At 37.2% G+C, this 27,558-nt stretch overlaps 2 protein-coding genes across 7 annotated transcripts; one reads left to right on the top strand and one right to left on the bottom strand.

The window, feature by feature from the left end:
* The first annotated feature begins 212 nt into the window (after window positions 1-212).
* LOC127806127 (uncharacterized) lies at window positions 213-5,783 on the top strand. Of its 6 annotated transcripts, XM_052343190.1 has the most exons (16): window positions 213-596; window positions 705-771; window positions 1,005-1,297; window positions 1,380-1,462; window positions 1,824-1,924; window positions 2,096-2,218; window positions 2,387-2,456; window positions 2,896-2,982; window positions 3,107-3,172; window positions 3,267-3,359; window positions 3,644-3,700; window positions 3,792-3,920; window positions 4,014-4,104; window positions 4,521-4,609; window positions 4,899-5,092; window positions 5,307-5,783. In XM_052343190.1, the coding sequence occupies exons 3-16, from the start codon at window positions 1,075-1,077 to the stop codon at window positions 5,410-5,412; spliced, it is 1,512 nt and encodes a 503-aa protein (XP_052199150.1). In that variant the 5' UTR covers window positions 213-596; window positions 705-771; window positions 1,005-1,074; the 3' UTR covers window positions 5,413-5,783. The 6 variants fall into 6 exon arrangements, with proteins under 6 accessions (XP_052199150.1, XP_052199147.1, XP_052199148.1 ...); XM_052343187.1 differs by lacking the exon at window positions 705-771; XM_052343188.1 differs by having other exon boundaries at window positions 705-1,297.
* LOC127806129 (uncharacterized) lies at window positions 5,658-27,282 on the bottom strand. Its single transcript, XM_052343193.1, has 5 exons — window positions 26,921-27,282; window positions 13,264-13,452; window positions 12,038-12,164; window positions 10,564-10,677; window positions 5,658-6,050 (listed from the first exon to the last, which is right to left on the bottom strand). Exons 1-5 carry the CDS (start codon window positions 27,221-27,223, stop codon window positions 5,935-5,937), a joined length of 849 nt encoding a protein of 282 aa, XP_052199153.1. The 5' UTR covers window positions 27,224-27,282; the 3' UTR covers window positions 5,658-5,934.
* Between the last annotated feature and the right edge of the window lie 276 nt (window positions 27,283-27,558).

Here is a 27,558-nt window from a genome sequence, read left to right as displayed (position 1 = left end):
AGCTCTCCAGTTCGATAATGAACCACACCCAATAGACAATAGTTTGTTTCCAAGGGGTAAATTGTTAACTAATCCATTAAATTGGCAGATTTTGGGGCCGACAAACATGGTTCCGCTTGCAATGATAAACATCACGGATCGTTGGAGTTGGACATAATATATATATATATGTATTGTGAGGGTAAAACAGCAATTCTACGGCATTAGTGTTTTTTATCCGGCAAATATAAAAATAAAAGTGTCTCAAAAGGTCTCGGAGACGCAAATCCCACCTCCTCTCGTTTTGCCTTCCGCCGAGGCCTCCCCGTGTTTAGGGTCGTCTCTGTGTCGGTGCTTCCCGCCGGCGAACTTACATAGTTGACCGTTCTGATCGTACAAATACAATACGACAATTCCCTCTTTCCTGATTATTCTACCGACAGATGGTAGAGGTGTATGCACATATATACGTATGCTTATAGAGGGGGGGAGGCATTTTTCTAGAGCGGTCGATTGTTCAACCCGTGCAAGATCGTAGCTTCTTGCTCTTTGAGGCTCAATTCATTTGGGTTTTTCCAGTTTTTGGAATATTCTCTGCTGAGCCGGAGAAAATACTGGTGGGTTCATTGATTTCTTGAGTGCTTCCCTGCATGCATTGCTGTAGATTTATTCACTTAGTTTTTTTCTTTTTCTGAGGAACGTAATTTGGTTTTTTGTTGGGTAAGAAAAGGAAAGTCGATCGATGTTCTATAGTTGATCGAATTGGGGTTCTTTATAGTCTTGGTTCTTCTGGTAAGGCTTCATTTTTATGGTTATGCTAACTTGAAGCTAAGTTTTTATTTTTTCAATTTTTTGCTCCTGTTTGATCTGTGGTATTTTGTTTACCCCTTGTTGTTCTCGCTCTGATGGTAGTGTATAGGAATTCTTTTCTTAAGTTGGTTTAAAATGTTGACATTATTTGTACTTGAGAATATATGCTTCTAGTATTGTGCTAAAATATAATTCTCTACGGCTGTTTGTTTCAGAGTTGTGGGTGCTTGATTTGTAGATCACTCCTGAACCTTTTCACATTGGATTGGTCCATTCTCATCGAGTATGAGATCAATTGTTCGCTCTGTTCAACAATTTCGATCGGCTTTTTGGAACAGAGGAGAAAATATCTTAAGTGGATTAGCAAGAAGCCGAAATTATTCGTTATCTTCTAGTGTTGGGTCTGTTTACAAACTCACGTACAATGTTGAAATTGGTAGATATGAACATCCCTCTTATATGATCTCAAGAGCCCTGTCTGTTGATGCTTCTGAATTAACCAATGGAGGTGAGAATCCTGTACATTTCATTATAGCTGAATAATCTTTAGCATCTTTTTCTGGTTTCTTTGATTTGATTTGACTCGGTAGCAGAAGCAAGGAGAGCAGGGCCTCTGGTTGAGTATGAGCGTAGAATTGCTGCAGGGGAACTCGTGGATGGGGATAATTCTCAGGTGTGAGTGAGAATCCTGTGCATTTCTCTCCTTGCTGGTTTACTATTTCTCAAAAGAAGAATTAAGTAGTTTGTTATGTTTCTTTAATCTATGTTATTTTCATGAGTATGACTGGATACTTGCAGCTTGCTCTCTACCAAAATTTTCTCCAACACCAGATGGTTAAGTTTATCAACTTTGATTGAAATGGATTAGTGTTATGGAAGTACACATGTTTCTTTTGAGTCCCAAAAAGAATGCAACTTTAGTTATTGGACTTCTGACTTGTTATGAAGAGGATGCTTAGAAATTAGAATGTTAAAGGGGTCTATTATCTTCTTTGTTTGGTTTCCTGTGTCCTTTGGACATACTGATAGTGCAGGTAGGCACCTTAAGGGAGCTTCAGAGGCTTTATGATGAACTTGTTGAGTCAGCTGAAGCATGCCGGTTAGATCGATATGCTGCTTCTCAGAAAGCTAGCAGGTAAACGGTTATTTGGCTTCCAGACTCTAGCATACTGCATCACTTATTTGTAAGGCAGGTCTCATGGTGTCCTTGCTTTGAGTTTTACTTAATCTTATGAACTGGTTTTGTTCCATTTTTAGTGGTATTTGTTACTATGTCGTTAATTATTCACTGGACCTTTCATTTCAGGAGGAGGTGGTTGTGGTCCCGTTTGATTCCTCAGCCTTTGTACTCACCTGTGAAGGGACTCTATCTCTATGGAGGAGTAGGAACAGGAAAAACTATGCTGATGGACTTGTTTTTCAATGAGTTGTAAGTTTGATGCTCGAAATAATTTACTATAATTACCTTGTAATAACCTCATTGACTTAATCAGAGAAACCTATATACCAACCTCAAAAGCAAGTAGCATACCAGCATGAACAAAAAGCAATTACCATCTACTGGTTTTCGGTCTGATTGTTGTTGACATTTTATCAGGCCCAGCAGCTGGAGGAAAAAGAGGATTCATTTTCATGACTTCATGCTGGATGTCCATAGTCGATTGCGGGTAAGAGTGGTACAACATGCAATGTTTTGTCTGTGGCTGGTCATGTGCACCATCAACTAATTCATTGAACTATTAATCAGGTCAAGGACTGTTTTAACTTTTATTTGTAAAAGAAAAAGAGTATTCAAGGGGCATTTTCAACTCAGTCTCTATTAACAGTCATTAGATCAATAAAATATGTCTAATAACATAAAGAAAATAATTAAAATTCATGAACCCTTTGGTCCATTTTCCTATCGTGCTGACCCTGCCTAGTGGGATTAAGGCTTGGTATAGTGTTGTTGAATTTCTCTATACTGAAGATAGCATCCAGATTTAGTTGAAATATCTTTTTGTTGGACCACTTTCCATGTTGTTCTCGATGACTTCATGTCAAAGCAAGTGTTGTGTTGGTGCTGAAGTGCAATAAATATTTCATGCTGAATGTGTATAATTGCAGAAGCACCAGGGTGTGGAGGATCCCCTTGAAGTTGTTGCAGCAGAGATAGCCGATGAATCAATTTTATTATGCCTTGATGAATTTATGGTATGTTACTTGGAAAGAGCAGCACTGTTACTGTTTTTTGTGAAAAAATGGATTGCTCCTGCTAGTTCTTTTAAACACCCCAGGGTTCTCTCCTGTTCAGTTATATTTCTTTGGCCTTTGATAGGTGACTGATGTTGCTGATGCATTGATACTAAACCGTTTGTTTGGACATTTATTCAGTAACAGCATAGTAAGTGTTTTAACTTTCTATATTTTCTATTTTCCAAGTCTTCTATGTAGTTCAAAATGTAAAAAATAAAACTTAAGTGTGTCTGCAAATACAGATTCTTGTTGCCACTTCAAATCGTGCTCCAGACAACCTTTATGAAGGTGGATTGCAGAGAGATCTTTTTCTGCCATTCATTTCCACTTTGAAGGTATGCCCGATAGTATTCTTGATGTTTGGAGCATTTGTAAGAGTAGAAGCACAATTAACGCTTTGCACACATCAAGTATGGTGAGAGCAACACAAAGTTATAAAAAGCCAAAGATGGTCATGAATTTTTACCTCCTAAAACTTTTTGTTCGTCTAGAGAAGAAAGTAGTTTAGACCTGCAGATTTCTCTTAATGAGAAACTTAAAATCCTCAAGGACTGTTCATTTGTTTCTTTAACTTCATTTTTTATTTAGTTAATAACCCGGAACATTTCCTTTGATCTAGGAAAGATGTGTAGTTCATGAGATCGGATCATCAATAGACTACCGTAAAATGACATCGGTAACATTGTGACTAGTTTTTGAATTTTGAATTACAAAGTTGCAATTTCCTTTTAGTTCCTCTTATAAATAATTCTTCCCTTCAACTGCAGGCTGAACAAGGTTACTACTTTGTCGGAAAAGAGTTATCTGGCCTTCTCAAGGAAAAGTTTCAAGAGCTACTAAGGGAACACACAGCCCACCCACAGCAGGTGGAAGTTGTTATGGGGAGGACACTGCAGGTACATGGTGTAAACCCCTTCCCTTCACTGATGCACAGCGAAAGCAGTTCACTTAGTTGTTTTATACATCTTTTATATCCTTTCCCTCTTCAGGTTCCATTGGGTGCTAATGGATGTGCATATTTTCCTTTCGAAGAGCTCTGTGACAGACCCCTTGGTGCTGCTGACTATTTTGGATTGTTCAGTAAGTCATTTCTAGTTTGAGCTTGTTCAAATTCTTATCCACCCTAAAAATCATTGCCGGGCACCAAATAGTTTGCACGAAGCCTTATTCATTAAATTCAATGTAAACATGAATAAAGTCGAATAGTTCTTATGTGATGCGTTTGATGTTTTGATACAACACAAGGAGGGAACACACGTTTTTGATTTGCCGAACCTGTAACTTGTTCCTTTCAATACGTTTAAGTACAAGTTTTTTTTGTGGTCGTATGAGACTTGCCAATTCAGATGGGTTTCATTCCTGAAGTTGCTAGTTGTTGCCTTGATGGGCCCTCTCGGCTCTCATATCCCTGCAAAATTTGTCGTCTATCACTTCTTTTGCATATTTTGTCCTGTTACCATCCTGCAAAATTGACAAATGCTATTTCTTCCTAGCAGAGAGCTTTCATACACTGGCTCTTGAGGGAGTGCCAATTTTCGGAGTCCACAACAGGACAGCAGCATACCGGTTTGTTACTCTAGTTGATGTTAGTTCTTTTCATCCCAAATTATTTTTATTAGTTATTAGTTACCCGTACGCAGCTTTTTCTTTGCCTTTTTTGCATAAAAATTATTTTCACTGACTTGAACAGATAACCTTTCTGTCTGAGTCAGTGAGATCTACCTAACCCTTCAACGTTCATATCCACACTTAAACACCTGTACCCGAGCCAGTCAGCCTCTCTAGGATGGCCTAGTGACTGCTATTTTGTATGGGAAATTAACACGCAATTGATGCTTCTTTTGTGTCCTATTCTACGACTGCATTTGCTGCAGGTGATGTATGAAAACAAAGCCAGACTGTTATGTACAGCTGAGGGGACTCCTGTCGAACTTTTGGAAAGGATCGTCACAATCGCCGATGCCGAAAAGATTGCACCGAGGACCTCTTCAAGATCAAGGAGAACCGATGATTTGGATCTTTGCGTGGACAACGAGTTAGGGTTTGCAAAGGAACGCACTATTAGCAGGTATGGTGTTTTCCGGGTTCATTTTGTTGATGGACGCACCAGAACTTGAAGGGTTGCAGATGGAAACTTTCTCGTGTGTTCTCCTATCGGTTTATGCCATCCAGCAGAATTGTTAACATACATACATACATACATACATACATTGTCGTCACAGATGATCATACATACATACATTGTCGTCACGGATGATGTTGAGAAGCATTGCGTCTTGCAGGTTAACAGAGATGAATAGCAAAGAGTATTTGGAGCAACACCACGTGATGCTAGTCGAGAAACAGCAGGTGCTGGAAGATGCTAATGCGGGGGCTTTACGCGCTTGACAAGGAAGAACAAACCATTGGTTCAGCTGCCATGGAGATGGGATTGGTTTTAGCCGAGCCCAAAATTAACTCCCACTTCCAGTCACTGTTATGTAGCTCCCCACCAAATTCAGATAGAATAAAGACTATTTGGGGAATGAAGTTCGTTTTTCTTTTTTGAAATTCATATCCTCTTAGTTCCAAACATAGCATCAATGGAAGAAGGGAAACCAGTCGAAAAAAAACAAGAACCAAAAGTTAAGGAATTTCATGGGACACAACTAGGCATTTCCTCAGTTCATTAACCATGTAAGCAATGCATGCAGAGCACCAAAACCAGTCTGGAGTTACTAATATACTTTGTGCAGTTACAAGCACTTCACCCTCTGAAACTCATCAAGGGCATCCGCATTCATTTTACCGTTTTCCAATGCCTGACAAGATTTGCATCAAGATGACTACGAACTATACCCCATTGTTGGCATCCCTATAGTGTTTTTGAGTAATGACAAGAATGTGTGAGATGGGGACGACCAGCCATAGTTAGCGTTGAAATGAAATTGAATAGGAACCAGTATTTGGATCTTTGACAGCTTTGAAGTTGTCAACGCTCATCCCAAATCGTCCCAGAATGGAGTTGCCCATATCTTTTAGCTTATCTGCTCCACACACACAAAAGGTACCATGAAGTTAACTTTCTTTATAGTCGAGAGTATAAAATTGCACGGTACTATCATTTGCAGCCATAAAACAACATTTGCTATACCAAATGTTTTCAAAAGAATTTCAACAGTTCTCTAAGGGTTGAAGAAAAATACTCGACTACAACAGAAATTAAATATATCAAACGTCAGCGGAACTCATGGTATAAAGTCTTGGTTAGAGCAGAAAGGAAAGAATGGAAATGCAATCATGGGGCGAGTTTGTATGCAAACTTGGAAAATAAACTAACGAGTACTTGAGTGCAAGGGATATTGTAAAGTCTTTTGTGCACAAAATAAGCATATTCAAAGCAGAAACGGTGCAACGATTCTAGCAATTTATTAACAATACTCCAGTTTCTAGATATCAAGTGCATCCACACAAAATTTAATGCTGTCCAAGCGTTCGTGTTCCTTTACATTTTTTTTGCAATCATGAGAAGAAAGAGACTACAAGAAAGACTAAGATAGTAGGGGTGTCAACAGTTCGGATTGACCCAATTCTATAAGAATCCAGTAATCGAACTATTTTTAATAGTTCTGAAAAAATAAGAACCGTAACCGAATCATTACATATATAAAACCAAACCATGATCAATCTGTCACACTAGACCGGTTTTGGTTCTATCCGATTAACATTTAACTTCTAAATATTTTCGCAAAATATGAAATTACAAACAAATTTGTTAATTAAAATAAACCCATAACTTCATTAATGCTTTAAGTCTTGAAGTAAAAGTAGAATAAAATAATTCATAGACTACCTTATTAAATGAGATTATATCGACCATTTAGTATAGCAATAGCGCATAAAAGTTTAGAAATAAAAGAATTCATAAATAACAATAACCAACAACAAAGAACTGATATATTTGATTTTGTTACTGATTTTTTTTTTTCAAACCGTGGTTTGAACCGAACCGAAACTGATATTATACTTATATCAGTTCCGGTTCGGTTCGAACCACGATTTGAAAAAAAAAATCAGTAACCAAATCAAATATATCGGTTCTTAATTTTTTAGAACTAGAACCTAACCTTTGAACTATAGAACCAATCCAAAAGGCACAGTTTGGTCCGATTTACCGGTTTTCGAATATTTTTTGACACCCCTATAAGATAGGCAATAAACTTAATCCATCGAGAAAGTTGATAATGATACTTCACTCTTTCCCAAGGTGTTGGAAGGGAAAGAGAGCATTCAGTTTAAGAACAAATTTAGGCATTAAGATGGAAGAAAATATTTTTAACTATTTCATAGTCTCATATCTTGTGTTCCTCTCTACTACATTGCTGTAAATACTGAAATGGACAAGGTATTGAATTTATTATTGGTATGGTACAGTGCTGGTACTTGAGTACTGTCTTGAATATGGAGCTTTGGCCTTGTTTGAGCTCGGTTCATTTACATTTTGAAGTGCTCAAGCTTGGCTCATTTAAGAGCTGATCCCTATGAGATTGTTTGGGATTGATTCAATAAAAAATGAGCATGTAATCGAGCTCAACAAATACGTCAAAACCTTTCTTAAATCTAAGATTTATTCAAACACAGATCTAGTCTAACCCAGGTCAATGGTTGAACCCAACAAATCTAGTTTCAAACCCAGACCTGGCATGGAGCACAAAAAAAGAGGGGAAAAAAAAAGGAAAAAAGAAACAGATGAAAACAAGGAAGATGAAGACCAAAAAACAGAGTCAAGGTGAAAACACTAAAAGAGAAAGATGACGAAGGGTCTCTGAAGATGAAGATGAAGATGACATCGCAGAGTTTGAGTCAGAAAGAGAGAGAGAGAGAGACACCTTTCTCGAAGATGAAGATAATTTGCAGAAGTTGTTTGAATTGATTTTGCCTGCTGTTTGGATTAAACTTAGATTGATTTTGATTGTTTGGATGGTGTGGTGTTTGGATTAAAAATTTGCTGCTAGGTTGTGGGTTTAGGTTGTGGCATCTGTTTGGTTACAGGGAAGAGATATTAGCATTTTTTATTAAATTTCACATACACCACTGATAATTGGGTTTTCTCAAGGTCACCCTACATAATTTTAATTTTGTATTATAAAATTCTATATCTTATTTTTAACATAATTTTAATTATTATATTTTTATTTAATAAACTATAAACAAGTTTTAAACGAATCACAAACAAGCTTATATATAAACAATATACGAATTTGTTCATGAACATAAACAAGCAGAGCTAATCTATGCTCAAACTTGGTTTATTTATTAAACGAACTTCAAAATTTCGTTCACTTTCGTTCAATTATCCAATTAATAGACATAAATGACCCAAAATTGAGCTTGTTCACGAGTGGTTCAATGAATGTATTCTTTCATTTACTCCCCTACTTGAATATATCTTAGTAGGCAACATTGTACCAGGAAAGGTATTGGATTTATTGGTATGATACAGTACTGAGTATCTAGGTAACCACTGTCCTAACCAAAATCAAATGACAGAAACTATCAAAAATGATTTATTAAAAATATTCTGCCTCAGTGGGCCAGTACCATCCCATACCACTTTAAGACAGGCTATTACCATCTGGTACTGCAGGTATGGACTGATATCCTAACCAATATGATACAGAATTCACAAGTATGCTATGCAACACCAGCACCTTGCCTAATCCAGTTCCATCCACGCCTCCTAGCTACATGGCCTAAGAAAATACAAATCAGAAGATATCTTGTAAAAATCTTGAAGCCTATAAAGTATTCTTGAAAAAATCTAGGCCAACTATATTGCACATTTATCCAAATATCAATTGTGCCTTGGACCCAGACATCAACCTTGTGTTGATGTGGCATGTTGAGCCATCACACATCTCCTCGTGCTCCACATTGTTGGTTGCCCCACATTGACAGTGGTTAACAAGCAGTACTATAATCTTGAGCCTAGGCACTCAGAAAAATCTCCAAGATGCACCCCCTCAAGGTTGCTTGGTAAAACTTGAACAGGTAGCCCTCTCAACTTGGCCAAGCAAACCTCTATTCAAGCACACACTAGATGACTTACTTGTAAGACACTCGATGCCCTAGTTCTAGTCAACCAAGACTCTGCCTAAGCATTTGATTCTAAGTCCTTATGCCACAATCCCACATCCACCTTATGAATGGTGCAACTGTTGGGGGCTGCAACTTGTTACATGAGCTCTTCTATTCCCCAGTGTACTTGTGTCTGCATCCTTTTCATTTAACCCTTGCATGCAACCTCTATCCATTTTCATGGCTCCAATCAATGTGCTCAATCCTCCCGAGAAACGTGTTGGTCTAATTCTTCATGCATGAGGATAGCAGCCTCCCTCCTCTAAGCTTAGAGATTTTGGTCTCTTCCTGATAGAGATTATAACTTTTTAAAAGGATTAGAAATTAGAAATTTTTTGTTCTACTTTAATTTCAAATTTAAGTTAGTTAGGATTATGATGTTATATTTTTATTTCCTAGTTTAATTTGGATTTCTAGTTTGGCAAGATTGCAGGAGTGTATCAATATTATCTCACAACTGTAGAGATTATTCAGATTTTAGATTTTCTTGGGTATTCTTCTTCAATTCTCTTCTCTCTATTCATGTTCTTCTTCCCTCTTTCTCTTCTTCTTCTTTGGCTCTGCTCCACCCCACTTCAATCTCATTCCTCCTTCCATGACTACTTTAGCTATCACCCCATTAACCTTCATAGTGCCACATCAACTGAGTGCTTACAATACTAGATCCACACCCAGACTGCTTACTCACTCAATCATAATATCATCATTTTTTTTCTTCCTTGAGTGATCCTCCATGCATAATCATCTTACCTATGCGGTAGTATATTGAATCCTTTCTGCTTTCAAACAGAAGATGGGATTTGAAAGCTAGTATATGCTTAACATTGGGCCCACATACATATGTGCAAAAGAAGAGGCTGCTACACATGCTTAAGCACAGAGAAAAAGCACTGGAGGACCAACATAAAAGGAAAAAAAAGGAACTCAAAAAAATAATTTAGATGTTAGGATCCAAATCAATTTTTTACCAATGCTTTTGTTCTATTAAGGAGATCATCTTGGATCTATTAGTTCCAGTTATTTCTCCAGAATCAAAAAGTATTTCACAATCCAGAAAGTTGAAATAAGCATGAAGCATGAAAGGAGAATGCCTACAGACAGTACAGAATTCCTGGAATGTGAAGTAGTATATTTTTGGGGAACCAAAGGGACACATCCTGCTTCTAAAACAACTACAATGCAGAAGAGGCCTAAAGATACTTTTTACTAATCACAGGGGCCTTGTGGAAGATGTAATCATAGACAAAAATAATTACAGAACTAGAATTTATGTAACCAAACCCCACCTAGTAGGATCAAGGATTGTGATTGTTGTTTACTGTTCACAGGGAACGGAGGATAAGAATATTCTATCAATTGAAAAATGTGAGCTTAGAGGCAAGAGAGGATAACCAAATATGCAAAAATATTATTTCAACTGACCAATCATTTCTTGTTTCATCCGTTCACGCTTTTCTTCAGCCAATGGCTCCAAACGCTGAATGGTTCTCCTAGCTTGAACATCTGATTGATCCAATTCCAAGATTTTTTTCAAATCTGCAGTGCAATCGAGGAAACAGTATAAAATGGAGTAGAAACGAAATACCAAGGATTATAAAATCATCTATGCTATTATTAAAGGTCAAGAGCCGAGTTTTCTATGTGAAGCCTTGTTATACTTATACCCTTAATGTTAACAAGTAAAATCTACTATATTTTTTATTAATTGAAGAAAAGATGAGTGAGACGCAATTGAAATGGTTAGGTCTCAAGAAGACCAAAAGAGGCTTTTGTGAGGAGAATGGGTGGAATGGAACAAATACTTAGACAAAAAAAAAAAAAAAAAAAATTCTAGGAGACACTACTTAAGTATGACATTAGTTATAAGGGCAGGCCATAGACAAAAATGAATGGAGAGTTAGAATTCATGTAACCAGATCCATATAGTGGGAGAAAAGGGTTGTATGTTGTTGTTCTATATTTTTCATTAACTGAAAATCACAATTTTCTAATTTAATTGCCTAGAAATTATACCTGCTCAAAATTTTAGTTCTCATCTATTGACATGCTTACACTTTCCTACTATATCAAAATATTTATGAAAAAATCACATGCATCTTGTGCTCACACTATCCTAGTATAAGGAAATTGGTCCCAATTAAGGTAGCTAGGGCTGCAAGCGAATAGAGTCACTAACAAACTACTCAAAGCTTGGTTCAATTAGGACTTCTTCAAGCTTGAGCTTAATTTTTAAACTCGTTTAGTAAACGAGCCAAACTTGAGCTTTAAGGTACTCGACTCGTCTGGGATCATGAACAAGTTTGTTTGAGGCTTGTTTGTAAGCTCGCTTATAAGATCATTTATAGGCTCGTTTATATGCCTGTTTGCAGTATATTTTGAAATAACATGTGTTTCATATAATTGATCATTTTTGTCACTATATTACTTATATTTTTCAAGATTTAAAAATATATCAAAATATACTAATTTTATATGTTCTACATAAACAAGTCTAAAATAGAGCTTATAATGACCTTTATATTTAACACTTATAAAAAGGCTTGAATGAAGCTCACTTGAAGCTGGTTTAAAGCTCGTTTAATATAAATGAACTGAGCTCGAGCTTGACAAGCTTTAGCCTCATTTTTTAGCTCAACTCAAGCTCGGGCTCAACCTTAAGCCTGATAAAATCCTTAAAGCTTTTATCGGCTCACTCAGCTCATTTGCAACCCTAATAGCAGCCTGGCAGTTATTGTGTGAGAGTGTGTGTGTGTGTGTGTGTGTGTGAGAGAGAGAGAGAGAGAGAGAGAGAGAGAGAGAGAGAGAGAGAGACTCTGCGCCTCAAGATCAAAAGTGAAGGCAAACAGCATATTCACACATCAATAATGAATACAAAAAGCATTGGACTTAAGTTTACCAGCAATAGCTTCTTCATAATGTTCAAGCTTTTCATGAGCCTCTCCCCTTCTAAGTAGTGCTTTCACATAATTAGGATTTAGTTCCAATGCTTTTGTGCATTCCTTAATTGAGTCTTCATATTTTACCTGATATAAGGTAGACACCAAAAAAGCAGCTAAATTAGGAACTACTTGGGATAGAAAAGTCATCAAGGAGCTGAGAAACAACTGGATTGAACAAGAAAAGGCAGAGATAGTACATGAAGAAACACTTATGATATATGTGATGTAAAATCTGTTTAGAGAGTTTGCCAACAATCACCTAGTTCATTATCTTTTCTTCAGCACAAAATCTGCCATCTCCATGTAGGCTTTTGGTTGATATATTTGTTTAGTAACTAAAAACCAAACTGTTTATAAAAACAATATACAAGATAACTACAAATATGGAAACCTAAGTTTCTCGTCTCCTTGTTGGAATTATTGGGCTTTACAAGCAATTCACAAGACAACTATTTCATACATGCTACCATTTCCACACAGGGTTGACATCTTAAAAAACCAGCCTTCAGACAATGAAGAAATCAGAAAGAGCATATTAGAGAACTTCCCAAGAATATTAGCAACCTCTGAGAGCTAGGGTAATTTTGGACATCTTAGAAAAGATCAACTTTTTTGCCTCTTCAAAAAAAAAAAAAAAAAAAATCAATCATTAAGGTTTTCCCTTTGAGACTGGAACTGGAAGGTCATGGATTCTAGGTGTGGAAACAGCCTTTTTACCCTTGCAAAGTGTGGAGACTCAAGCACTGCAGTGGCCTTTAAATATCAACCATTAAGAAAAACAAACCATTTCTCCATTAAAATACCAGATTGACCAAAACCTCCACTGTAACATATCTTAAGGAAAGCCTTTTTGAAATTAGAATGGAGAAATGGAAGAAATCATTGATGTCACCCTCCAACAGTATGCTACATAATATTAGTGATTTTTTTGCCTTTTATCTCACAAGAAAAAGAAAAAAAAAAAAACATTTTATTTTCTCTGGGGGTGGGGGAATTTTGGGCATTATTATAGGGAAAAAAATCGACTCCTGCACTGTGCCAACTTTCAAACATGCTCATTAGCTGTACTGTAGGTCACTTCCCACATCTTTTTATTTTTTAAAGACAGCTTCCTCCTCAGAGAAAAACTGATCATGCAATAACCAAGGAATAAAATAATGTAATTAGTATATGCAGAACATACCAGTTTTAAGAAACATAATCCTCGGTTTGCATGGCATATTGAACGTAATTCAAGGGATGAAGGTATGTTGGGTATGTCCGGTGCAACTCTTAAAGCAGCCTCATAATGTGACAATGCCTCTTCATATTGCCCACCTCCAAAGAGTTTATTACCTTCCATTTTTGCTTCATTTGCTTCTGCCAGGGCTTTCTGTTTACCAGAAGACAGCAAAGATAATAAATTTAACCTTAAAATGTTACATAGACAAATGCATGAGCGTGACACAGCTGCCTGTACTAACTCATTCCCTCACAAAGACAAATACAAAGATTTTATTTAGAAACAAATACTCAAATACCAAGTAAGAATACTCTTGATTTTAACATTGTTTATGAAAGGTGGAAAATACTTTCACGACTGGTACAGACATAAACCAAGTATTTTCAACAAGAAGGGTAGTAGATCTATCATATTCTCAAGTATAGCCTTATAGATTTACTTATCAAATATAAATAAACAATAAGCAATTCAAAGTAGCACAGCCCTGTAAAATGAATATTTGGAATCAAAGAAGCTCATGTCTGGAAGGACACATACAATGCAAAAAGTTTAATGTGGTTACCATTGATCAATAAAAATCACCAGACCAACATGTTGAGGATGAAAAGATAAATAAATAAATAAATAAATTCTGAACACATTTTAATAAACAATAAAATTAGCATTGAGAAATAGAAAAAAGGATATCAAGCAGAAAATAACACCTGAATTTATTTTTCTGAGAGAAATGGAAAAAAATTATTGTTTTGTGCTTTAGGGAAGCCAACTTTTACATAAAGAGTTACATTAAGAAAAAACTTTTACTTAAAAGAGAAATCACTCCCTGCAGGAAATTAATTCAGGTTCCTTCATCTCCAATAACAGCATCAAATAGAAGCCCTATTTATTGCTCTCGTCCTTTTATATATCTTTAATCTTCTAACTTTAAATGGTCAATATTGGGTTTCTGGTGGCATCAATATCTTCTTTATACAGCCATTATGTGACAAAATTTTTGACTTATCACCCGTGACCTTTCACAATTGCCTGAAGGGGAAAAAATCTATTGCGATTGTGGATAGAGTAATCTTCTCAACACTTCTAGTGTTCAAAGTACATCACCTTATCACAACCGGCTCCAAGTTTGGATAAAAAGTGGGGTTGTATTAGATAGCTGTCAAGACCCTAGTCCTAACTAATGTTTTCTTTTGAAGATAGAATTGGAATTGAGGGAGAAATAGGAAGAATTGAGGGAGAAACACATAGAATAATAGGGAGAACAGACAGAAATGAGGGAGAAAACTGATAGAAATGTAGGGAGAGATTTGAGAGTAAGAGAGAAACTGAGTTTTGATATTTCAATAATTCTCATGTCATTCCTGGAACTGTGCATAGCCTTATATATAAAGCTATCTAGCAGTTACCATTACGCCATTACTTCCCCATTACTCTATAATTGTAACTTAATTATAAATAATACCCAATTACTCCTAAAATATAACTGTAAAGAACAACTAAATAAATATATAACATAACTGCCTAATTTACTTGGGGTCGTGACATTCCCAAGCTCGATTAACATAACCCGAGCTCGAGCTCGACTCGTTAATTTGATTGATGAGCCGAGCTCAAGCTCGAGTGAGCCCCAGCTCGAGCCTAATTTGATTGATGAGTCGAGCTCAAGCTCGAGCGAGCCCCAACCCGAGCTCAAGCTCGGGCTGGAATTTATCAAAGTTTTATTTAAAAAACTTAATAAATTGATATACAATAAAAACAAATATCAATCTAATAATCAATAAATATACCTAAATGAACTCAACTTGATAATCAACAAATATAACATTGACATGAAAATTAAGTAATAATAATTTCAACAAATTACAATAAGCATAATATCATTTATCGTACAAAAAGATAATCAAATTACTTGTTTAATTATTTTCAAAATACAAACATAATCAAAATTACAGCACAACAAAGTTATTTAACTAATGTACCACTTAGTTAATTAACTATTTGGTTATTCAATTAATGTTATTCCATCATATATTCGAGTAAGACAAGTATATAATCAATTAATTACTTAAATGTTTAGGTTTTACTTGATTAAGAAAAAATCAATAGAGTATAATATTTATTAGTTGTTACTCAACTAAACATTTCCTTACTCGATTAAAATGATAATTCTTCTATTAAACTCATACATTAGTTGATTAATTTTTAAGTCACAACAAATCTTTTTATCAACACATTCTTATTATGATATTATTATAATAAAGTAAAGTCTAATAATTTTATGTTAAATATATTTTTATAAAATTGTAAATAATTTTATTAATGTATTTGTAAACAAGACTATTTACGAGCCAACGCAAGCCTCTACTCGAGCCAGCTCATGAGCCTATAAGCGAGTTAGCTTGCGAGCTTGTATTTGAGACAACTCCCAAGCCTATAATTGATGCGGTCACCAATCAAGACTCGGCCCAAGGCCGACCCAACCAAACCGGAACAATATCACCAAAATAGTAGTGCCATAATGTTATTTTAATACTTTTTAGATTTTAGAATTCTGCTTGATTTAGGATTCTACTTTATATTTCTACTTAATTTAGAATTATATTTCATATTTCTACTTGATTTAGGATTCTACTTCATGTTTGATTAGGATTTTATTTTTATTAGGATTCTAGTTAACTTTTATTTATGATTTATTTCTATTATGATTCTAGTTGGATTTTGTTTTCCAAATATTAGATGAATTTGGATTAACCAAATACTATAAATATGCATAGAATTTAGAGTTTGTAATCAAGTTTTAATCAATCAAATTTCAGCAACCTATTTGGGTTTTCTTAACAAAACAGTCTTGTTTTTGCGTCTTCTTGAAAGTCAAACTTCGGCCATTGAAGTTTGCTCTTTCAAGGGTTTATTTTGGTGTGTGTTTTTCACACACGCGCTACACGCTGCGTCAGGTGGTATTAGAGCGGTTAATCAACCAATTAGATGGCCAATCTTGAAGGTAACGGTAGCAACCAGTCTCGTGACGGTGATCAGGGGTTGTCCGCAGTTTGGAGAGCAATCGAAGAACAGCGGGAAGTAACTCGTACTATCCAGCAGCGATTGGAGCAACATAGCAACCAATTGAGCACCTTACTACGAGTTGATGATGACAGGAACCTGAATAATGGGGTGAATCAAGCCGGAACGGGAAGACTACCCATTAATCATGTCTTTGTTAATCCTAGAAGACCAGTGATTGAAGATAACGATGAAGAGGATGATTTTGGTCGAGCAATAGCTAACCCTGGTGGTAGAGGGGTTAAGAGGAATGCGCATCAGCACAACCACTAGGGCAACGATGAGTATAAACCAAAAGTTGATATTCCTACCTTTAGTGGAGATCTTGATATTGAGGGGTTCCTGGATTGGATCACTGAGGTTGACCGTTTTTTCGAATACATGGAGATCCCAGATGAACGACAAGTAAAGTTAGTGGCTTACAGGTTGAAAGGCAGTGCATCTGTTTGGTGGGAGCGATTAAGAGAAACGAGATTGAGGGAAGGCCGACTGCCAGTTCAGACATGGAGACGAATGAAGCAGCTGTTAAGAGGTAGGTTTTTGCCCCCTGACTATGAATAATATATGCTTGAAGCTTATCAAAGATGTGAACAGGGAATGAAGAGTGTGAATGAATATACCTCTGAGTTTCTGCGATTGGCGAAGAGAAACCAATTGTCAGAAAGTGACAATCAACAAGCAGCTCGTTACTTGAATGGATTGAAACCTGCTATTCGTGATAAAATTGGGGTTCAGATGGTTCTGAGTGTGCAAGAAGCAAGGAACTTAGCTTTAAAGGCTGAGTTAATGTTGAGTGAGAGATCTTGTAATAACAACTATCATCGGTATAGTGGGAATGAAAATAAACAACCAGCTTTTGATAAAGGCAAATCGGTTCAAGGAGCGCAACCCTCCAATCCACCCCATACAGTCAACCCTAATAAGGCTACAACGGGGGAAAACATTCGAGGTACTACTTCTAATCTTCCAAAATCCCCTAATCCTTATGCAAAGCTTATTCTTTTAAAATGTTTCAAGTGCAATGAGGTTGGGCATCGATCTAGTGATTGTCCAAGGAGGAAAACAGTTAACATTGTAGAAAAGGAAGAGGAAGATGTTGCTGGAGAGGAAGTATATTGCGAGTCTGATAGGGAGGATGACGAAGAAGATTATGGACATGGGCAATATACCTATGTAGTGAGGAAATTAATGCTATCTCAAAAGAATGCAGATACTACTCAACGGCATAAGCTTTTTCGCACGAGATGTACGGTGAAAGGAAAAATCTTTGAGTTGATTATTGATAGTGGAAGTCAGGAGAACATCATAGGAAGAGACGTGGTGGCAAAGATGCAGTTAACTCCTGAAAAACATCCAAGCCCCTACATGATTGGATGGATTAAAGAAGTTGGTGGCATACATGTGGATGAATGTTGCAGGGTGCCTTTCTCTATTGGTAAGTACTCCGATGAAGTCTATTGTGATATTGTTGATATGGATGCTTGCCATATTTTATTTGGGAGGCCTTGGCAATTTGATGTGGATGCTAAGCACTCGGGTAGGAAGAACACATATCAGCTTGAGAAAGAAGGTGTGCGTTATACTTTGTTACCCATAGTGGAAAAGAATCAAACCAAATCTTCTAAAATGGAGCTTGATTTCGAAGATTATGTTGTCCCAGCAACCTCAACGTTTGCAAACTCAGGTTTGATTTATACTGCTAACATGACAGAAACTCCAAGGTTATTGACTCATACTGGGGTATTTTCCAGTCCCGATGGCTCAAGCATTGCCTCGCAACCCAAGGATGGTAGTGTTTCTTCTGATCAACTTGCGACTGTAAAGGAGATGGAGGTCATGGTAGCAAATCCTTCTACAGTTTATTCAAGCTCTGGCATGGTTGAATCTAAGGCAATAAGAACATATTCACCTTTGCAATTGCAAAAGCAAGATGGTCACATGGGTCTCTTTGTGGATAGGGGTGTTGGATCTCCTAGGCTAGTTAACTCAACTGCTGCTATAGCTGATCAAGTGCTTAGACCAAAGGAGGATTCAAGTATCAATATTTTAAGTGATGGAGAGACTGCTGGTAGTCATGAAATAAGCTTTTATTCGAAACAGTTGCAAAATAATACTTCTCCAGGCAAGAAAAATCTACAGATGAATTCGGAAGCTGATGAGGAGTCAAAATCAAGAAAGCTGATGAAAAGAGAAAGACCTATGATAAAATTTACCATATTAGAAAAGCACTCAAGATGGAATGTTCAACGTCCTCAATCTAACAGTAATAATACAGTGAAGGCAGATGGAAACAAACATGGCGATGGTTGGACCCATGCCAACCCAGATATGGCTAAGAAGGGGAGGAATGTCTTTGCTCATGTTCCCTTAGCAAAAAAGTTCAAGCGGTTCAGGAAAATGTCAAGCAACGGTTGCACAAATAAGAAGTACAAGGCGACAGCTTACAAGCATAGGAAGCACAAGTTATTTGAGGTTGAAGATGAAGTCATGATATTCTTGAAGAAGGAACGGATTCCAGCAGGAAAGCAAAACAAGTTCAAATCAAAGAAATATGGTCATTACAAGATTACGAAGAAGACCAATGATAATGCTTATGTTGTGGATTTGCCTAATCATATGGGTATTTTCTAACATTCAATATGGCTAATCTCTCTTCGTACTTACCGAATGTGGATTTGTCCAAACAGAATCAAAATTCGAGGTCGAATTTTTTCTCAAGTGAAGGTGAATAATGCGGTCACCAATCAAGACTCGGCCCAAGGCCGACCCAACCAAACCGGAACAGTATCACCAAAATAGTAGTGCCATAATGTTATTTTAATACTTCTTAGATTTTAGAATTCTGCTTGATTTAGGATTCTACTTTATATTTCTACTTGATTCAAGATTCTATTTCATGTTTCTACTTGATTTAGGATTCTACTTCATGTTTGATTAGGATTTTATTTTTATTAGGATTCTAGTTAACTTTTATTTATGATTTATTTCTATTATGATTCTAGTTGGATTTTGTTTTCCAAATATTAGATGGATTTGGATTAACCAAAGGAAAATGCTATTGGTACACCTTTGTGTACACCTTGGGCTACACAAAGGTGTATCAATGACAAAAATATCCCTCTGAGGCGCATAGAGGCGCGTGAGGCGCATGGAGAGGCGCAGGGTATTTTGGTCATAATACCCCTTGTGTAGCTCAAGATGTACAAAAATGATGTACATGTAGCATGACTCTTAACCAAATACTATAAATATGCATAGAATCTAGAGTTTGTAATCAAGTTTTAATTAATCAAATTTCAGCAACCTATTTGGGTTTTCTTAGCAAAACAGTCTTGTTTTTGCGTCTTCTTGAAAGCCAAGCTTCGGCCATTGAAGTTTGATCTTTCAAGGGTTTATTTTGGTGTGTTTTCTTCATACTCGCGCTACACACTGCGTCAATAATCAAGCCAGCTCATGAGTCTCTATTCAAGCCAACTCACAAGCTAACAAGCTGAACTTTACTGAGCTCAAACTCAGCTTGTTTTCAAATCGAGCTTCAAAGTTAGGCTCAAGTTCGTCTTGTTTACCTTAACAAACGAACTCAAACGAGCTTCTATCTAGTTGAACACTGAGCCGAGCCCGAATAGCTCGGCTCATTTGCACCCCTATCCCCAAGAAATCCCAGCAACGACCATTCTTCTTCGTCCAATCTCAGCTTTCACTATCTGCTTCGTCCTTCTTACACCGTTCTTTCTAGTGATGTCACTAGAAATGCCTAAGAGATCAGCTTGTTACTAGTCAAGGATGAATTTTTATTCCTTTTTCCTCCTCGCTGGCTCTATCCAGTAAATTCCCAATTACTAGCTTTGCATTGATATCAGGTATTGGAGAGGTACCTATTTTTTCAAGAATAGCAGGCTTGAAATCTCTAAAATCCGAAGTTGGTGTAATAGTAACCTTCTCCAACTTCACAACATCTTTTGCTTTCTGATCCAGTGTAGGTAATTCATTAGCTTTTTACAGACCGGAGGATTTACGTAGGATTCCAACTCCTACTGGAATCAGTTTTGCAGCAGATCTTGAATAAAGATCCACTGGTATACTGACCTAAAACTTCTTTGAAATCAAATTCAGTAAGTCATCTAGCTTTTTATTGAATTCTTCCTTGAATACTTTCTCCAACGATTGCATTCTCTCAAGAGTTCCTCTGGCAATCATTTCCTCAGTCAAATTCTTCCGACTTCACTCTGAACAGTAACTAGAACTACTTCCAATAATCAGTAACTGCCTTTGAAATTGCTTCCAGAAATCGTCTTGTACTGCTCGCCTTCAAAATCTGATTGGAAACATCCAGATCCAACCAGGAACCGAACTACTATGATACCAAATGTCAGGTCCATAGTCTTAACTCATGTTTTCTTTTGAATATAGAATTGGAATTGAAGGAGAAATAGGAAGAATTAAGGGATAAACAAATAGAATAATAGAGAGAACAGACAGAAATGAGGGAAACAACTAACAAAAATGTTTGGATAGATTTGAGAATAAGAGAGAAATTGAGTTCTAATATGCCAATAATTCTCATGTCATTCCCGGAATTGTGCATAGCCTTATATATAAAGCTATATGGCAATTAGTAGTAGTTACCACTACACCACTACTTCCCTATTACTCCATAATTGTAAATTAATTATAAATAATACCTAACTACTCCTAAAATATAACTGTAAATAACAACTAAATAAATATATAACATAACTACATAATTCACTTTGGGTCGTGACAATAGCCAATAGCCAACAAAAATGTTGTTGGATTCAAATTCAAGATAAAGTAGATAAAAAAAGAGTTAACATTTATGTAGCCAACCTTAACAAATGGGATTAAGGATATGGTAATGATGATGAAGATAACTTGCTAAGATTATAAAAGCAAAACTGTTCTGGTAAGTAGTGGTATTTCAATCTGGTTCAGGGAGCAGCTTCAAATAGTCTCAAACAATAGTCACAATGCACTTAAAACCAATGTTTTAAAATGCGCTAGGTGCTAGTCGACGCTAGACTGGGGCCTAGTTCCTAGGAAAACTACTTTTTTTTTTTGCTGTAAGTTGGAAAGACAAGTGAGAAAAGCTACAAAAATCAAAGCTTCTTGAGAAGAGCTGCAAAAATGATAAAAGAAGCTTCAAACCTAAAAAAGAGCTGAAATCGAAGCTTCTTGGGCTTCATTTGCTTTTTTTTTTTTTTTTTTTTTTTTTTGAGCTTTTAAGTTGGGTAGTGTTTAAATTATTTAAGTTGGGTCATAGTTGTTAAAGGCGCGCCAAGGTGCAAGGTGCCTTAAGGTGCAAGTTTGGCTCCTCGCCTGGGCCAAGGCGAGGCAATTTCAGCGAGACCCTCAACTTGCACGGTGAGGCGTCGGGGCGTGAGGCGCGCCTCATGAAACCTAGGTTTTAATTAAAACTTGGACAGCCCAATTCGCTCCTCACTCCTCCCGACTCTAGCCGCGCTCGCATCCTCTCCAGCTCACCCGATCTTCCTCTTCCTCTCCAGCCCCAGCCCCAGCCACGCCGGCCCGCCTCCTCTTTTCCTCTCCTCTCCAGCCACGCCTGCATCCTATCTTCATTTCCAGCTCGGCCCGATCTTCTTCTTCCTCTCCTGTCTAGCTGCGACCCCCTCCTTTCTTCCTCTCCTCTCCAGCTCGGCCTGATCTTCCTCTTCCATTCCTCTCCAGCCGCACCCGCACCCGCCTCCTCTCTTCCTCTATTCTCTTCTGCTCACACTCTTCTCTCTTCCTCTCCTCTTTTCTCCTCTGCTTTTCAAACTGTTAAGCAACCCGCTGCCCACAAAAAGTAGCTGCCAATCTCGGTTCCAGGCTTCCAACCTCTCATCTTCTTGGTTCCAACCTGCACTTGTGAGTTCTTTACTTGTTTTTTATTTGATTATTTCTTGCATTCTTGCTTAATTTCTCTTGTTGGTTGTTGTTCTCTCTTTATAGTTTATACGGTTGTTATTTTTTTGTTTTCTTTATAGTTTATCAACGTTGTCGACAACTTCCAAAACTGACCCGGTATGGAATTATTTTGAAGCTGATCCTAATGATAGAAATATCACCACATGTAAATTTTGTCGTAAAGTAACAAAAGGTGGTATATTTCGGGCGAAACAATATCTTGTGGGTGGTTTTAGGAATACTAAAGCATGTCCAAAATGTCCTCCATCAGTAAAAGAAGAGATTGGAGAGTACATGCAAAAGAAGAAGAATAACAAGGATGAGTGAAATATGGCACCGTTAGATGATGATTTTCAATTTAGTGAAGGGTATGATGATGATGATAAGCTGCCGCCTCAAAGTAGAAAAAAACCCAATGTATCTACCGGAAGTGGAAGCGGTACTGGTAGTGTTAGTAGTGTTAAAGGGCCAACACAAAAGGGTCCACTTGATGTTTTTCTTAAAGACCCAGAAGTTAATGTGTTGAAAAGCAAGGCCAAAGAAAAGCAAACAAGGTTGGGTGAGAATGATTTTGCAAAAAAAGAGTTAAGAGCTCGAGTTTGTAGAAGCTTTGCACGATGGATGTATGATGCGGGCATTCCATTCAATGCAGTGGCATATGACAGTTTTAAAGTCTTTATAGAAGCAGTTGGTCAATATGGTCTGGGTGTGAAACCGCCTAGTGACCATGAAGTCAGGGTTCCCCTTCTCAAACAAGGGGTGGAAGCCACTCGTGCAATGATGAAAGATCACAAAGAGGCGTGGGCCAAATATGAATGTTCCATTTTGTCAGATGGCTAGAAAGACAATAGGTAAAGGATATTGATTAACTTTTTAGTCAATTCTCCTAAAGGAAGTATGTTTTTGGAGTTTGTTGATGGTTCTAGCTATTCAAAGACTGGGGAAAAGATGTTTCAATTATTAAGTAAATGTGTGGAAAAGATTTGAGTAAGAAATGTGGTGTAAGTGGTCACCGATAGTGCTTCAAACAATGTTTAAACAATGTTTTAACAGGTATAAAATTCATTTTTGTAATTTGTATTATGTTTATAAATAGAACAATTTGAATATTCATTAGATATTTATTATTTACTAATATCTTGTTAATTTCACTCTAAATAATAACAGGAACATTTTTTGACGCAAAATATCCTACGTTGTTTTGGACACCATGTGCAGCGCACTGCTTGGATTTAATGTTGGAAGATATTTTCAAGTTGCCTAATATGAAGAAGACATTTGAGAGAGTTGTTATGGTGAATAGCTACATCTATACTCATTCGAGTCTAGTAAACATGCTTAGAAGGTTTACTGACGAGAAAGAGTTGTTGAGGCCTGCAAAAACACAGTTTGCAATTGCCTTTATCACTTTGGACATGATGCATAGTCTGAAAAGCAACCTTAGAAGGATGTTTACCTCCGAGGAGTGGATGACAAGCAAGTGGGTAAAAGAAGCGGAGGTTAAAAAGGTTGTAGAAGTGATTTTGATGCCTTCATTTTGGAATAATGTTGTATATACTTTAAAGGTGGCTGGTCCATTGGTGCGTGTACTGTGCTTAGTGGATGGTGAGAAGAAGCCGGCTATGGGATACATATATGAGCCCATGGATAGGGCCAAAGAAGCGATTGCTAACTCTTTTAATGGGGATAAAAAGAAGTATGCACCCATTTTTCAGATCATTGATAATAGATGGGATGTTCAGCTTCATCACCCCTTGCACGCTGCTAGTTGGTACTTGAACCCAGAATATTTCTACAAGGCTGAACATATAGATCTAGAGATCATGACTGACTTATATGAATGCATTAGAAAGTTAAATCCAGATGTAAAGGTTTAAGACCAAATTGATGCTGAGCTTTCGATGTATAACAAGGCAGATGGGTTCTTTGGAAACTATATGGCTATTAGAAAGAGAACTGAGAAATCACCAAGTACACATATATATATATATTATATTATATATATAATCATTCTAGATAATAGATAGTAATTAACCCATGAATTTTATTGGACAGTTGAATGGTGGGCTTCATATGGAATGTCAACACCCACGTTGCAAAATTTTGCAATTAAAATTCTTAGCTTGACTTGTAGTTCATCTGGGTGTGAACGTAATTGGAGTGTGTTTGAAAATGTAAGTGCATTGTACATATAACACTTACAATTTTTATTAGTAGTTGGTTTGTTTCATGTAGCTTATTCTTAGTATGTTTTTGCATAAATTGTTATAGCTTCATACCAAACGGAGAAACAAGCTTGATCAACTTTGTTTAAACGACTTGATGTTTGTGAAATACAATAGAGCATTGAGGCGTCGGTATCAAATGCGTGATAACATTGACCCTATCATATTGACCCATATTGATGAAAGCAATGAATGGTTGATTGGAAAACTTGATGAGGAGAATGATAAAGATGATGAAACTGTTTTTCCAGATGACATTGGGGATGGGTTGACATGGAGTAATGTCGCTGCAGCTGCAGGAGTTGGAGAGCCTAGTTATCGATTTAGAATTAAACAAACTCGATCACAATCGGGTTTAACTTCGGCTTCGACTTCAAAGCGGCGAGTAACTTAGGAGATTGAAGAGGAGGAGGAAAGTGAGGCAGAGACCGAAGATGATGAAGACTTAAAAGAGGGAGAAGAATTGGGAGATGAAGAAGAAGACGAAGGGGTGACTGAAGGGGATGATGAAGATATTGACCTTGATGTTGATGATCTCCTTGATGATGATTGATTAAAAAACTTCTTTATATTGATTATGGACTTGTAATGTTTATGCGTTTGTTTAGAACTTTGCATTGTGATTGGTACTTGTTTGAATTTGAGATTTTAAGTTTGAACTTTAATGATGTTTCTAGTTTAGAATTTGCATGATGAATGAATCAACTTTGATGTTGTTAGTTTATAGAATTTGAAGATAATGAATCATGAATGATATGAATGTGTTATTATTGATAATTTGATAGTTGTTTATGATTTTACAAGATTTTGAGTTTTTTTTCAGAAAGGTGCACCTCGATTCTCAAAGCGTACCTCACCTCGGGCGCCTCGCGCCTTTTAGAACTATGAATTGGGTAGTGTTTAAACTGATAATATATTTGAATAAATGTGCTTTTAAGCTATTAGTTAATAGTTATGTGTTTAGTTTGAAAGAGCTGATAAACTATCAGAATGTGATAAAAAGATGACAATAAACATGTTGAATAATACAAAAAAATGCATCAAATACTCATTTTTTACTTTTATTTAATTATAAATTGTCATTATATATATGTTAAAATTAATTAAAAAATATATTAATACAATATATATGTATATATAGGTTAATATTGTTGTTATATATACACACACACACTGTTTTATACACACACACACAGAGCGATGAAGGAGATGGACAGCGACGGGTAGTGGCCGATGGGGGCGGTGGACAGACAGATGGCGGCGAGAGCTGAGAACGTGGCTGAGAAGGATGATTGGCGACGACGATGAGAGAGAGAAAGCGACAAAATGATTGGCGGCGACGACGAGGAGAGAGAAATCGATGAGTCCACCAGAGATGAGAGAGAGAGATCGACGAGAGGATATAATAGTGAAACGGAAAATCCAGGTGTCCGCCCCCAGCAGCTAGGCGCCACCTAGGCCGCCAAGATACCGATTGGGCCCAATTAAACCGGCCCAGCACCTAGGGGTGCCGATTTGTAGGAAACTGCCTAGGTCGTGTTTTAGAACGCTGCTTAAAACATTATATAATGTACCCAAACATTAAACGGGTGATATATTGGTGAAAACAATAATATTCTGGAGAAGTTTAGGCTTTAGGCATTAAATAATGCAGCATAATAGACCAAAAGGGGATTGTTGATGTGGCAGAAACATTGGCAGAATGAATACATGAAATGTGAAATAAAGGGTCCTAGGTAGGGAAGGCAGAACTGCAGCATGGGTGATAAGGGTGGATTGCAGGTTAGACAGAAGCAAAGGCTATTGGTGCTGGTGGCAGCAATAACTGGTAATGCTGATTACCATATCCTGGCTGCGTAAGTATGATAAAAGCAGGAAGGTAATTATGCTACTTAAACAATTCAATGGTTTCAAGTATTTCCCCACAACTTCAAGAAGTAAGATATCCTTGCTTCTACAAATCATCAAATTTTTTCACAAGTCCAAGTCATTCACCTAAATTACAAAATTAGAGAGATTTAAACGCCGAAGGCAACTATGAAAATATTAAAAAAGCAATCAAAATGCATTTACATTACCAGAAATCATGAAGACCCACCTTTCGTAGGACAGAAATTTTCTTTTTTATGCCCTTATGCCAATTCACAGCAAAGAGTGACGAAATAATACATCCACGCCAACATAGTCAAAATATCTCTAGAAATAAAAACTAAATGCTTATATATCCATCCTTCAGCCGTAGAACCCAATCAATGATTCCAATTCCAACAGCATTAAACAGGCACTAGGGCAAACATTGACGCCGAACTAATTAACAAATTCCAACAAAATCAAAACATAAAAATAAAAAAGCACGAAAACTATCAGATTGTAAACACACGCATATAACCTATTAATAAACACAAGGGAACCTGTCTCAATTCGTCATCGTTGGAGGTAGCTTCAAGAGAGTCATCTTTTGGAGGCACAGATTGTTGTTTCTGTTGCTGTAATTGATGTCGGTATTCGTCGTCATTATCATCGCCCCCGCCGTTAAACTCGCTTTCGCTGGCGGTCTCGAAGCCTTCCGAAGCGTCCTCCGCCGCCGATTCCGCAACCTCTCTCGAACTCTGCTCTGCCGCTTCTGTTCTTACAGCACCTGTTGGCTGCTCTTCCTTCGGTGTGGGAGCGACGTCAACTCGGCTCTCCTCTGCACACGGTTCGATCGCCACCATTTTCGAGCCCTCTTCTCCTCCCCTTCCCACCCTCTCTCTCTCTCACAGAACACAAATCTTGCCATTCGAGAAACCTCTTTAGTCTCTACGGAGAACAACGGCGTCGTTCTGCATCCCTTGTAATTGGCGGGCCGGGTACTGAATTAATGTTAACCGAAACAAAACCCGGAGATCCGAGTCCGAGTTCAATTTTAAATAGAAATTAGAAATTAGAAAGTATTAGTACCTAGAAAAAGAAACAAAAAAGAAATTAGGAAGTAAGGGGATCAAAATAACCCCCCCCCCCCCCCCCCCCCCCCCCGTAGTTTCGATTATTGAGACCAAAATCTCCAAAT

Source organism: Diospyros lotus, chromosome 7 (assembly GCF_014633365.1).
Source record: "Diospyros lotus cultivar Yz01 chromosome 7, ASM1463336v1, whole genome shotgun sequence".
Classification (NCBI taxonomy): Eukaryota; Viridiplantae; Streptophyta; class Magnoliopsida; order Ericales; family Ebenaceae; genus Diospyros; species Diospyros lotus.
Note: the sequence above shows the minus strand (reverse complement) of the source record. Positions and strands in the feature narration are given on the sequence as shown.

What these genes read in the sequence shown, in the direction of transcription:
- LOC127806127 (XM_052343187.1), top strand. Translation starts at nt 1,075, where the DNA reads ATGAGATCAATTGTTCGCTCTGTTCAACAATTTCGATCGGCTTTTTGG. An exon ending in GCTTCTCAGAAAGCTAGCAG is followed by an intron (nt 1,925 to 2,095) that starts GTAAACGGTTAT and finishes CTTTCATTTCAG; the next exon opens with GAGGAGGTGGTTGTGGTCCC. An exon ending in ATGTCCATAGTCGATTGCGG is followed by an intron (nt 2,457 to 2,895) that starts GTAAGAGTGGTA and finishes GTATAATTGCAG; the next exon opens with AAGCACCAGGGTGTGGAGGA.
- LOC127806129 (XM_052343193.1), bottom strand. Translation starts at nt 27,223, where the DNA reads ATGGTGGCGATCGAACCGTGTGCAGAGGAGAGCCGAGTTGACGTCGCT. An exon ending in GATTATGTTTCTTAAAACTG is followed by an intron (nt 12,165 to 13,263) that starts GTATGTTCTGCA and finishes ACCTTATATCAG; the next exon opens with GTAAAATATGAAGACTCAAT. An exon ending in GATGAAACAAGAAATGATTG is followed by an intron (nt 6,051 to 10,563) that starts GTCAGTTGAAAT and finishes TGTGTGGAGCAG; the next exon opens with ATAAGCTAAAAGATATGGGC.